This window comes from Leptosomus discolor, chromosome 9 (genome assembly GCF_034619465.1).
Source record: "Leptosomus discolor isolate bLepDis1 chromosome 9, bLepDis1.hap2, whole genome shotgun sequence".
Classification (NCBI taxonomy): Eukaryota; Metazoa; Chordata; class Aves; order Leptosomiformes; family Leptosomidae; genus Leptosomus; species Leptosomus discolor.
In genome coordinates this window covers 21300943-21314156 of record NC_141399.1, presented here as the reverse complement: position 1 = coordinate 21314156, position 13214 = coordinate 21300943, and the positions used below count along the sequence as shown (strand labels likewise).

Sequence of the window (13214 nt, the reverse complement as noted above, 5' to 3'; positions counted from 1 at the left end):
AAGCATCAGTGATGGACAAGGTCAGCACCAGAAAGAAATGCAACCTCCTAGGGCCCGCTACAGCACTCACGTAATAGCCTTACGTATATCGCTCCTGTTTGATGTGCCCGTAATACTAGTAATCACCAATAATTTACTTCTATGGTTTCCTTCAGCATATTATTCCCAAGCCTGAAAAGCAATTGTTCTGAACTCTTAACTAAGCACCTTGTTCTGCAGTTCGTTTCACATCTATTGGATGCACATTACTGAACCAAGAGGCAGGGTCAGCTCTGTCAGACTGCCCTTGCACCTGCTGAACGCAACTGCACAAACTCACTGACTTGAAAAAACAATAGAACAAAGCAAAAGCCCAAGGACTTCATCATCATCAAGTCAGCAGGTGAGCAGACCTTAACACTTGAATAGTTTTCCAAATTTACACCATACTTTTGCAGGAAACAGGTGGCTTTAAAGTTTTTTGATGTTTTTCTTTAAGCAAAAAGTAGATAATTTGCATAGTGAAAATAATGGGTTCTGATTTGGCTGGCCTCTTCACTGCTGTTTTACCCTTTTAATCAATTATCACTCACTAACAGGAGTGATTTTCACCAAGACAGCCATCTTTACGTACTCCAAGGTTTCCACAGGCTAAAAGTCAACAGAAGGATTACAGTTCAAGAAAAGGCATATATTTTGGCCACAGTAGTGCAAGACTACAATTGTCAAGCTTTTGTGATGACTTCTGTTATCCATGCAAAACCACGCAACAGTTGTGACCCTACTGGCAAAGCAGAATGATAATGCAATGCAACAGTTCTCTAATACTTTAAGGATTTTTTCATGAATGCAAAAACACTTCAGGGTGTAATTAATTAAAAAACCAAACAGACAAACAAAACAAAAACAAAACACCAAAACACACAACCCACTCCACCAGTGGCTCAGAAAGGAATCGTCATTCCTTTAAAACTCAGAACTTGTGCTAGGGAAAGAGTGGGGGCCAACACACGACTAAAGTGAGACAAGCATAAGGAAACTCACGGTGCTCTAATTTGCTCCCCAAAATTCCAAATTAAGGCAATGAATTGAAACTGCTAGAAAAATTGTAAAAAAAGTACAAGTAGATTTGTTGCATTGTTTAAGCAAAGAATTAACTGAGGTGCCTAGAATAATGCTTATGCTAAGTGCTAAGCTTATAACTTGTAGTTGCACTGTAATTTTAAAGCACTACCATACATTTGTCTCCCTGCACTAATACTGACATAGAATCACAGGTTTAGGTTGGAAAAGACCTCATGACCCTGAACTAATTCAGCCTATAGCATCTGAGGAGCTATGTGCCTTCATTTTTGAAGTCAAAGTGAAATTCTGCTGTAGATATTAGGATACTTACTGAACACATTAAGAAAATTCTCCTCTCACTCTTTTGTAACTACTTCAAGGGCAAGCTCTTCTTTTCCAGCACATCTGTAAAGAAGTAGGCTATTCCCTATTTTCCCTCATCTCCAAAGCTAATCAGAAAAAAGAATCATGACAGCTTTTGAACTACTCTACAAATTTGGCTGATTTTCCTTCCTACTACTCATTTTTTGAGTCTTTTTTGTACCCTAGAGGACTATACCTAAACTGCTGTCATACTGAAAAAGACAGCTTCTCTGTGGGAAGTGGTGGGGAGGAGAGATTGAAACAAAATGCAAAAGGAATAATCAAAGGAGTAGCACAGCCCTGTGGAAGCTCAGGTTTTTGAGCATTTTAACAGAACTGACTCAGCTCCCAATCCACACAAGAAAAGAAAATCTGCAGTCCCTAAAGAATATCATTTGAAAGCAAAGAGAAAACAAGGGCTATAGAAATGCTATTGTTGCAGAAATAGCAGCTACATACATCCAGCTATTTCTATTACACAACAGAAATACTCTGCATTTAATATAATCCGTGGTGCACTGCCAAGTTCTGGGCTGGCAATAAGGATGGGATATTAAAATGCATTGTTTTAGCAACTCAAGGCAAGGACAAGGAATGTGGTTCCTCATGAGCACTCAGAAAGGATTTTTTTTTTTTTCTTTAGAAGTTAAAAAGAAAGTTACTATACCACGCTGCAAGTTATGCCAGGCTGTGTCATCTATTACCAGTGAAAATAGGCTCTTTATGTCAGGGGCAATCATCAATTTTTCAAGATGTGCGAGGAGGCCTTCTTTGTCCTTACATCTTTCCTGATCTGCAACTGCAGGCATACTCTATAGATGTGGAAAAAAATTACTGGAGATAGGGCAGAAATAATTTCTAGAGATACTTAGAAGGCAAGAGGGAAACTATGAATGCCATCACACTAAAGGAAATCAGTAGTGAGGAAATGCATTTATGTTTGTCTTGGAATCACACTGAGTTGACCACCAAAAATACATCTTTGGCTTTACTTGTCACTCACCTCACCTTTATAAATAACAGGCATGTCAAACACCATCAACCTTTGACTTCTTGGAAAACAGATAGAAACAGTAAATTTGATCAGTCTAGATTTGAAGGGTAAGTAGCAATTGCAAAAGAGGAAAGGAGGCAGGAAATCATCACTGCATCTGACACTGTTCTTATCCCGAGTCTGTTCATATTAGTTCTCATTAGAAGAAAAATGACCAATCATTCAGTCATACTAATTCCACTTGCAAGGCTACCAAACTTAAGACTTGCATATTGGAAGCCACTGCCCCAGTTTATCCCAAACTCTTTTTCTCTTTCAACAACATAATCCCCTTTCATGAAAAAATATAAATGCAATGATGAATAAAAACATATTTCAAAATTTCAGTTATTGCAAGGAATAGCATTGTCATTATCAGTCTAATCCACAGAAGATCTTTACAAAGACTTTAGTAGCAAAGTTTTCCAATTCCCACGGCTGAGCTGGAAGCAGCATTGCTTCTAGCAGCAACACTTGGCAAAAAAGTTTGCGAGCACCTAAGAGAGATCCAGATCATTGTTTTATCTTTAAGTTTTAAGGTGGCATTGTAAAAGGAGCACATTTTGCACCCCTGTAAGCAGCTGAGACAACTGATTAAGAGCTGTGCTCTTATATTTACTCTAGCAGGGCCAGTCACAAAAGGATAAAACCACTGCATGTCAGCTGTTTGCTTTCATAGGACACTGACAAAATAAAGCAAAAACCCCCTTCACACTCTCTGATATACTGCAAAGACAAAGCTTAATTTCATCAAGGGTAAACCGGTTACATCAATTGGATTATTCATTTGGTATAATGGACTTTGCTTTCTTCCTGCAGCTTTCTCAAAACAAGAACAAAATGAAGATAAATCAGCTCTCACTCAAGGCTGACACACTATATATATTTTTATGGATTCCTAAGCCCTGCAATATAATAGAAGTGAGGTATTTATTGCTCTTTTTTTTTTTTTTCTTTCTCTGCAGTACTGTTACTCTTACGTAGGCTCCACAGAAAATAGGCATGCTTTCCAAAGAAAAGGCTGCAACACAGCTCAGTGGTGGCTCCACGCTCTCCTCCCTTCAGGACTGTCTCTACCGTTACTGATAAAACATACAGCTTTTCCTTTTCCAGCACAAAAGCCACTTTGATATATGTGCATGAAAGCGCACACAACAGAGTACCTTTTTGATCCTCCAAGCAAACGACTAATGGCCTTTTTCTGAGGGAGCATCAGTAACGTAATCCTATCTTGCAATTTCAACAATTGACGTAACTGCCAGAGTTTATGAAATCTAAAAATTACTTCCCCCATCATTATGTACACTGTTGCTATTATGTTTAAGATTGGGCCTCATCTTTTATCACAATAAACGAGCTAGTTATAACTATAATTGAGTTATAAACTTAAGCCACTATTTCTAAGAATGGGATTACACATTTATCAACCGCACCGTATAATGGCAACACTTTCCATCACTTATTATGTTGCAAAAAGGGAATGACATACTGTATTGCATCACTGTATTTAGATCAAGGAGAAACCTGTGCACAATACATTATGGCAAATAGTAACCTATGATAACCTCTTTAGAAAGAGGGAAGGAATTACTTGAAGTTGCTGGGCCAGACTTTCTCTTGATCTACAACACATTGTAGATGTAATTGAGGTAATTACAATGAACAAACATCAGACCTGTGCAAAATAGGTGCAAAATCTGACACATGTTTATTATCCTGCTCATCTAAGCTGAGGTGCAACAGCAGAATTATGTCTGTAGTCAGTAAACATTGCCTGCATGTATTTAATGTACTGTCATAAAGGGAAGGGGAATTCAGTTTTCATGAAAATAGCCTCCTTTCTAAAAGTGCTGCACCTGCTAAAGTAAGATAATCATTGAAAGGAAGATGACCTCCTGGCAATCACATAAATAAATCATCACCGGCCTCAGAAAAATCCCTGATGCTGCCTAATACAACAGGCAGAAGATATTCACTTGCTTTCCTCTTTTCCTAACCTTACTTTAAAGCAATACTGGCTACACAGAGAAGCTTTTTGCAAACCATTTAGGATTCTCAAAGGAGCAGGTGATCTAGCTTATATTTATTCTAAAAGCTTCATGGGGAAAATGCATCACACAGTATTCCTCTAATTTTCTACAAGTAAATGAACAAAGCCCAAGTAAATCAGCAAGTGGCACGACATGCCAAAACCCAGAAACAAAACGAGCAATGAAATTGTACTTATCACTTAGAAAAATCTAAGCCATTCATTTGAGATGCTTATGTTTGGGTAACCTTTGGAAGAATGTTTGCTGTTCCGTTACACAAACAATGGAAATATTAGATAAGGAAAATAACTGCAGTTGCCAAGAATGCTCCATGCACTCCTCAAATCATATAGATATTATTTTGTGGATATATAGCATACTGCATACAGCAGGAATGTTAAATGTAACAAAACATTTCATGTCACCCCTGACTTTGCATGGGTCCCAGGAGGGTGGTGCAGAAATCCCTGAACCAGTACACTTGCGTGGCACTGTGCTGATACACCCGTGAAAATGCAGCAAAATAGAGCCAACTGCAACCTCGCTAAGGCCAAGTATTAGAACTTTAACAGGCACATTATATAGGCCTTTGAGACAGTACTGCATGCCAAAGCAAATCTCCTTGCCCCACATGAGTTATTAATACACAACCAACTTGCCTAGATTTTTTCCATCTGTTCACAATCTTGAAAGACCTACCATGATAACGGTGTTTAATGTGAACTTGGGTCAGACCCAGCATTTCACCACAGAACAGAGCTGCAAAGAGCCACATAAATAATAATTGCTTCAGCGCTTTTCTCTGCAGCCAGCGAGCAGGAGGAGCTCCTGGGTGTCCCTTCCTGCGCTTCTCACTCCTCCAGGGAGACAGGCAACGTTTGGGCTTTCCCAGGCATGCCCCCAAAGGTAAAGGCAGTATAAATCCATGTGGGACCTGTCAGGGGTTCAGCAACTGCAAGAGGAATTTCAAAATGAAGAAGCATCCAGAATCCGCCTTCCTTCTCAGCTAACCAGCCTCCCACTGAAACAGCCAGTGACTTTGCTAACCAGCCTCGCGCTGAAACGGCCAGTGACTAACCTGGGAGCAGGCAGGGGCACTTGGGGGGGTTGTGGGGACCTGAGCATGCCAGCAAACGCAACAGGTGTTTATTGAAGCGACTACAGAAAAATGTCAAGTTACCACAAGTTCTTACCAGCTCAAGCACGCTTCATGCTGCACGAATAACTAGGTGAAATATGAGTTTAAAGTTTGATGGTTGTTTTTTTTCCCATGCAAGGTAGCAAAAAAGTACAACCCTTAGAGGCCTTTGCCATGACAACACTGAAGGCTTTTTTCATGGGGAAGACTGTTTTCATTGTTCAAACCAACCCTTCCATGTGGAGAACACATACAAACAAGGACTAGATGTGTACCTGGCGTTTGGCTCCTGGCCTGGGTGCACTGGCAAATTGGCCTGAACTACAGGTTATGTTTTGACACCACTAATAAGGACAAGGAATTAGACAGCACAGCGATCTGGAGAGAGGATCAGCCTGTGGTCTTTAAGAGTGCTTTTCAGATGCTGCTTTGAAGATTTCCAAAGCACTTCAGCTCAGCGTCACAACCAAATTCTTAAAATCTACTTTAGGAGAGCTGGCAACATAACTTTAAAAAAAGTCCTTTCATCAGTAGAATAATATTCCTCCTAACATTGAATTTAGAATAATTTAAGAAAATCTTGAACTTATACATAATACTTGATGGTTTTGGCATGATTAATTGTATTCTTTTAACAACAGCTAAAATGATGCTATTACCACTTTTTTTTTTACTTTCACAACCTATTTTTGACAGTGTGTTTTTAGAGATTTCAATCTCTGGCAACCCATTATTTTATATTTCTGTTTTAAACTTTTATTTGTCCAAATCAAGTATCTTCAAGTCCTTTCTCAATTTGTTTCTAAATTCTTTACATATCTGTAATTTAACGTACAACAACATAGTGGTCCACCTAACTCAAATTCAGTAAGTACTATCAAGATCAGCTTCAAAACAGAATATTAAGTTATTAAAGGTGTATTTTGACAGAAGCAAGCTTGAGGAACCAAAACTAGCAAGTACTAAAAGCAACTTTGTTGTATTCAGTCTTTCTTCATTTTTTACCTTAGGTGAAATTGTCAAAGGCTTTTTAGATTGTAATAATGAAAATTACAGCTACACAGTTGGCTTAATTGATACTCAGTCCATACATCCTATATAACAAACATGCATTTGAAAAGAGTGTAACTTATCTTGTACCTATCTTAACTAAGGGCAGTTATGATTATTTAAAAAGTCAACCTCTACACTAGAAATACTGTCATTCAATGGCTAATTGATACTTTCCCTTGCCATGAAGCCTTTCTACAGTATCCCAAGAGAAATACAGCTAAAAAAAACCCCCAAACTTGCTTTTTTCACATTAAAAGTAGATTCCAGCAGCTCAAATAATAATATCACATCTGAAAAGTTCTCACACTCCACCAGACTGTTTCTAGACTAGAAACTTGGCCTATAACGTATCCACTAAACACCACCAGAAAAAACTTCTCCTACCATGCTGTAACGTTACCACCAATGTGTAACATCTTTTGGAGCTGCTGTTTCAGGCCCGATCACACAGGTATCACCACAGGAAAAGTTTTTTCTTTAATGAAAGAATTATCATTACACTTGAATGTACAATTACATCATTACAAACGCTTCGCTTTTCAGGCACATCGGAAATTACTGCATCCAAGCATTTTAAGCAAGAAATTGTGGACGTTAATTCACTAACATATTCTTATAAGGAATAAACATTTTTGTAGTATGAAGGGAATCTAGATTAAAAACTTACTGTAAATTGGTGCATATTACATAAAATTGTGGGTAAAATAGTGTTTAGCATTGGAAAGAGTGGATTCCAGTCTCATTTGTTATTCATTCAACTCATCACATTTTACCAGCTGTCCTTTATAAGGTATCATTAACGCCTGAGTGGGCCTCAGAGACTCCAACTGCATGGATAATTATACAACTGTCTTCACAGCTCTGCCCAATGGGGGATTCAGTGTTGTTTTGTAAAATGACAGCAAGCTAGATCCTGCTTATTTCTGTATTACTACAATAACGAAAGTGAAACTAATTTGATATAAATATTTTCTTTTAAAATATTTGCATATTTGTATTTTCTCATATAAAGTATTTCCATAGATTTTGGGGAGGTTCTTTTTACGAGCACTTAAATGGTAGCTTTCCATTATAATATAATCAGTTTAATGCAGGAAATCCCTTAGGCATAACTGAGAGCTGGGATCCACACTGCATCTATAGTTTGTTAGAAAATTTAGAGAAGAGACTGGAGTCTTGTAATCCATAATAATGTTATGAATTCATTCAGCATGGAAACATTATTCTACTCAAAATTCAGCAGACTTAAACCTTCGCACTGAATTAATACATGAGTTCAGAAAACACTGCTAAGTATATTTTCACAACAGCTTAAACAACATTTGAGTTATGCATAAAACGTCTTACCTTGCAAAGTTCAAGGCCTTGAAAACAGAGCTTCAAAAAGGCACTTATACTAAAAGTTACTTTAGTATAAGTAACTACCAGTCATACTCTACCAGTCCATAGCTGGTACATCAAATAGTAACATGGGAAATGAATTGCTAAGTAAACTCTGAGCTAATTGCTACTACTTATTTTCTAAATATTGAGTAAACCAGTAAATCCAGATTAGATCACATTTTACCAAATTATAATGTGCGTGCTTCCAGGACACATTTTTTTCCTCTGTTTCAGTAACTATTTAAGCCCTACCCCACAAAATGACATAGACTTTCATAAAATATGTTTTGAAAGAGCTTATATGCCTTGGAAGAACCAAACTCAACAGTCAAGTCCTTTTTGCCACTTCATTCATATTCACCCAGGACCCTTGCTCAGCAAGAGTTTATTTGGTTTACTGAAAGAAGTGCCCTGCAGTAATGCTTATTCTGTTTTTCCGCATAAAACTCTGTAAAATATGCAGCACTTCAAACTATAAAAAAAGAGTGGAAGTTCAGTTAACTGTGCTTCACCAAAAAGAGGCTGGTTGGAAAAGTGATTTTCAGGCATAGTAGAAAATTATGGGATTTCATAAAGATATTCCATGGGGAATCAAGTTTGCTGCAAATACCAAAAGATAAAACTCTATAGGAGCCTCTACGATGTATGTCAATAATTTATTTGTAAAACATGTCTACTTGATGTTAAAATTCTATTTTGACATAAGAAACTATTATGTTTCTTTCGTCTAAGAATAGTCATATCTTCAAGAATATCTTCTTCACTGTATTCTAACTTTTTTCACTGTGCCTGGGATACAAGAAAAGCAACGGCTAGGGACTTTTATCTAAACATATGCTGATATTTGAGATAAGCCTTTAAAGTTTTTCTATTGAATTCTTAAGGATACTTCCTCTCAAATAAAAATTTCTGAGTTTGACATGACAGATTTCAGAGAGATTCCCTCCTAAAACTATTTTTCCAAGCAAAAGAATTACAAGTAAGATTAAAACTTAGTGTGACTGGGAATTCCTATTATGTGACCTTATTTCGAATTAAAACCCAGCAGAGTCTTCACAATTCCAAGGCTATGCTGATTGCCATTTGAAGCTGGAAATGTTTTTCCCTAATGCACAAGTGATGAAGTGCACGTAACTTGGAGGAAAGTTACCTTATCTGAAGTATCAGATATAGATTACTGCTGGAGTCAGCAAGCCACCCTAGTTGGATTCATACACCCTGTTCTGATATGAGGAATTAAGTTTCCCTGAGGTCACAAATTGAACAGATAATGCAATCAACATTTCCTTCAAAGTTCACATGGACCAGGTAACCACTATAATGAGCTGGCAAAACTCCACTGAAGTCACTGAAGTGATCTTGGCTCACCCAGACTGAGACTTCAGCTTCGATATTCTGTAAACCACTGAGGGATATTTAAGATGCTGAATCCCTAGTGGAATATTTATAAATCAGCGGTTTTTCTGTCATGTAAATACAGAGATCCTGCACTTCCGTCTGGAATTCCCCAGATGTGTCAGCGATATGTCAGAATTGCTGCATATTCTTCAAAGAGCTGATTCTCCCGTGTGCAAGAGCTATTAGGCCACTGTCTGAAAGACTGTCAGACACCTGGAAATCCCAGACAAGCGGCAGGGTCTCATTTTCCTACCTCAGCACTCCTATTGGGAGCAATCTCCAGCTAGGAAAAGAGGTCCTGTATGAACAATCAGATATTTGGGCAAGACTAGAAAATGGAAGAGATCTGTTATAAAATGTTCCATTTGCCACTAGTTACTGTAGAATACAAGACTGCACGTGAATGCTGAAGCACTATTGCAGTTGGCTGCTTGTTTTAATACAGAAGTAGCTTAATAATCCTTTGCTGAAAAGGTACTGTTCACAGCTTTATAGTTTATAATGCGTAAACAATACTGAGACTGTAAATGATCAAGTGTAGGGCCATGAAGAATTTACCTGAAGACTAGGCATTGTAGCTGCTCCTTTGGGACTCTTCAACTAGTGTCATTTATAATATGGCACTATGTGACTCTAAAATTGGCACGTTTATGATTACACCAATAATTCAAGACATTCAAGCATTTCAACAGAGGAGGTAATTAAATAATTAATTTTAAAAGGAGAGAATGGAATAAAGTCAAGATTATACCTTCTTGAAAAAGAAAATAACTTAAAATGAACATCTTGGCTACTTTAGAAGACAAGATAAATATTATAGACTCAAAGACTGCATAATTTCCAAAAGTGTTAATTTTCCTTGGAGATGAAAATACAGTGATGAAAATAGGATTCTCAGAACGAAAAAGAATTTTACTTGCACTAAAAGAAAGAATTGGTGAGGAGAGGGAAACATCCCACCATTGTCCATGTTATATGGGGAGATATTTGGGATGAGTGATGAAAAGTAGACTAATGACTGATGATCCGGTAAAGAACTCCAAAACCACTTAGAAGAACAGATATTGAAAAGTTATGATTGGTATTATTAAACATTAAGAAAGTACGAAATTTAATTATACATACAAAAAAAGTCCAACTAATAAAAATGTTGATACAGTCATATATTGATAACTTAAGTGAAACTCCCTATAGTAATACAGTAAATCAAGATTAGTAACTACAAAATATATGTATTATATATTGATCTACAAAAGTAACACAATGTGTATCTCAAAAGGTCATTTCATATTCTGAAGATGCCTAAATACTTGGAAATTCTTCTGAAGCAACTAGTCTGCACCTTCTTACCTCCAAGAGCATGTATGTTAAATATGCCATAAAAATAATGCCATAAAACAGGTGCTATTTTTTTGTCTGCCTTTTAAGCAAGAATTAATGCATTTAGCTGTTTGAATAAACAGCACTTCCTCTATTCTCATGCTAGCTTTAGCTATAGCTAGACTGTTTTTATCTTCTTTCTCTGAATACTCTTCCTTTGTTTTATTATTGTTGGGAATAACGGCAGCACCACAAGATTTGCATTCAGGTTTGAAACAAAACCTCTTTCTTTCACTATCTGGACAGCACTTACGCTCCCCTGATTCAGCTGAAGTGAAATATGCTTACCTTCTGTTGGTGATGTCTTCAGATGTCTGCAGAGCCCCTCTGTTTCCCCATATGTCTCTTTAATTTTTACTACTGCTTCTGTTCCTCGAAGTTCCATGAGGGATCGCAGTTCTTGCAGTGTGCACCCAAACTCTCCTGCGTGGTTGGCTTCATTTCTTTGGTTCTTGGAATAAAAATCGCTATTTGTCATGTCACCCATTGTTGCTGATTATATTGCTCCACACGTTATAGTTGATACAATCTTAAAACTGTTTAAAAATTGAAGGAAAGGAATCTGGAATAACAATCTAAGAAACTAAAAAGAATCCAGTGTGTGTCCAGCGAGCAATGTAGAGAATGCCTCTGGCGTGCAAGGAGTCCCTGACTGACTAGTGGTCTGCAGAATGGCTGCTTTCAAGGCTGCAGACCAGCTCCACTCCATTCACCATTTCCCATTATGCTGCATCCAAGCTGTAGAATCTACATGGTCATTTCTTCCTCTGGACCTTGGGGAACAAAGAGAAAGGACTCATTAAAAGAGTGAGGAATGAAGCTTTACAAAGGTGATTTCAAATTTTTTCTCTCTATCATTGCAGTTTGACTTGTCATTCAAGAAAAGCTATGCAGAAACACTGTAGAGATGTCCTGTAAAATGCTGCAGGTAGTCAGAGCTAGAATCAACAACAAGGATAACACTAGCTCTGTCTTAGATAAAGCTCTCTACAGCTAAAGCACCAATAGCAGTGTTGCTTACTTTAATCAAGTCCCAAGAGCACCTGCTAAATGAGATGGTTCATGAATATTAATAAGTGATTAGTCCAGCATGTTGGATGCACCTCCAGTGTATGCTCTGGTTCATACAGCCACATCAATCTCTCATCTGACAAGAACAAAACCTCTCATATAAAAGCTACAAGGTAATAAAAATTAGTTTTCATAACGGGTTAAAAAAAAAAACCCACCCTGTTTTTCAGTGCAAGGGCAGTAAAACTGGGGGAAAAACTAGAGCCACCAGTACAAATTCAGAATACATTTAAATTCATTACATCTTGAGCCTTGCCTTCTGTGAAAGTAAGCATACCCCAGAAAAGAGCTAAAACACATGAGTGTCTTGGTTTGAACCACAGAGCCATGCCTCACACAAGGCAGCTGTTGGTTGGGTTGCTCTCATGCAGCCCTGCCTGGGCACCCACTCGCCACCAGTCTGCACAGCCAAAACCAGGCAAGCGTGGAGCCAACATGCACACGCAAATACACATGCACACAGGGTGGTGGTGGGTTTTTTCTCCTCGCACACCCCCCCCCCCTTTTTTTTTTTTTTTACCATGTGCGGTGTTGAACAAGTCATATTTAGACCATCTGGGAGACAGTTGATTACTTGCTAAAACCAGCTTTTAAAACCTGTTTCTCCTTCCCGTAGCCTAATGAAGTTGGTTTAAATACTGCTGAAACCAGCTATTATATTTGGCACAGAGAGTTTTAACAGAGTTTCTTTTTTGCCTCAAGTGGGTTAGTGCATGCACACTGCCTAATCTAGAGGTCTTGGAATAGTTCTCTGACAATAAAAAAGATCCGTAAAAGGGCACGCTATCAGCCTAATGACTGACAAACCTGTCATAGGCAAAGTGCATATTTTGAACTTTCTAGGTACAGTAATAAACAGTGGAAATGAGTACACATACAAAGGACATAAAGAGGTTTCCAAAGTGTTTCAAGTCCCAATTTTATATTTGTGCAACAATTTAATCTCCCACCCCCATATAGTTAACATAATACGTAGGCTTGCTATTAGCACTGATCTAACTGCATTGCCATTGCTCTGCACGTGAGAAAGATCAGGCCCACAGCATGCATTGATTCCTCTTTGCCCACAGCAACATTATCTGCTTTTAGCCATTATCTGTCTAATATACTTTGCTCAATTAAACAAACTGAACTTCTACCAGCCTATCATTTACAGATAAAACCCTCAACATTCCTTTGATTTCTGTGGAGAAGAAAAAAAAAAAAGTACCAAAGTTTCACTACAATATTGTAGAATCCAGTTAAATTAGCAGTCAACTGCTACATGGTGCTTCTACCCATCCAATTTATTGACATATATTCTAGTGCTGATAACTTCTGC

General features: G+C 37.8%; 1 protein-coding gene across 17 annotated transcripts in view; it reads right to left on the bottom strand.

The window, feature by feature from the left end:
* ATP2B2 (ATPase plasma membrane Ca2+ transporting 2) overlaps positions 1 to 11309 on the bottom strand; it is a 186327-nt gene extending 175018 nt beyond the window's left edge. For all 17 annotated transcript variants that reach the window (XM_086470078.1, XM_086470081.1, XM_086470085.1 and 14 more), the window contains exon 1: positions 11111 to 11309. In XM_086470078.1, coding sequence (XP_086326204.1) covers positions 11111 to 11309 — 199 coding nt within the window. The remainder of the gene's footprint in view (positions 1 to 11110) is intronic.
* Between the last annotated feature and the right edge of the window lie 1905 nt (positions 11310 to 13214).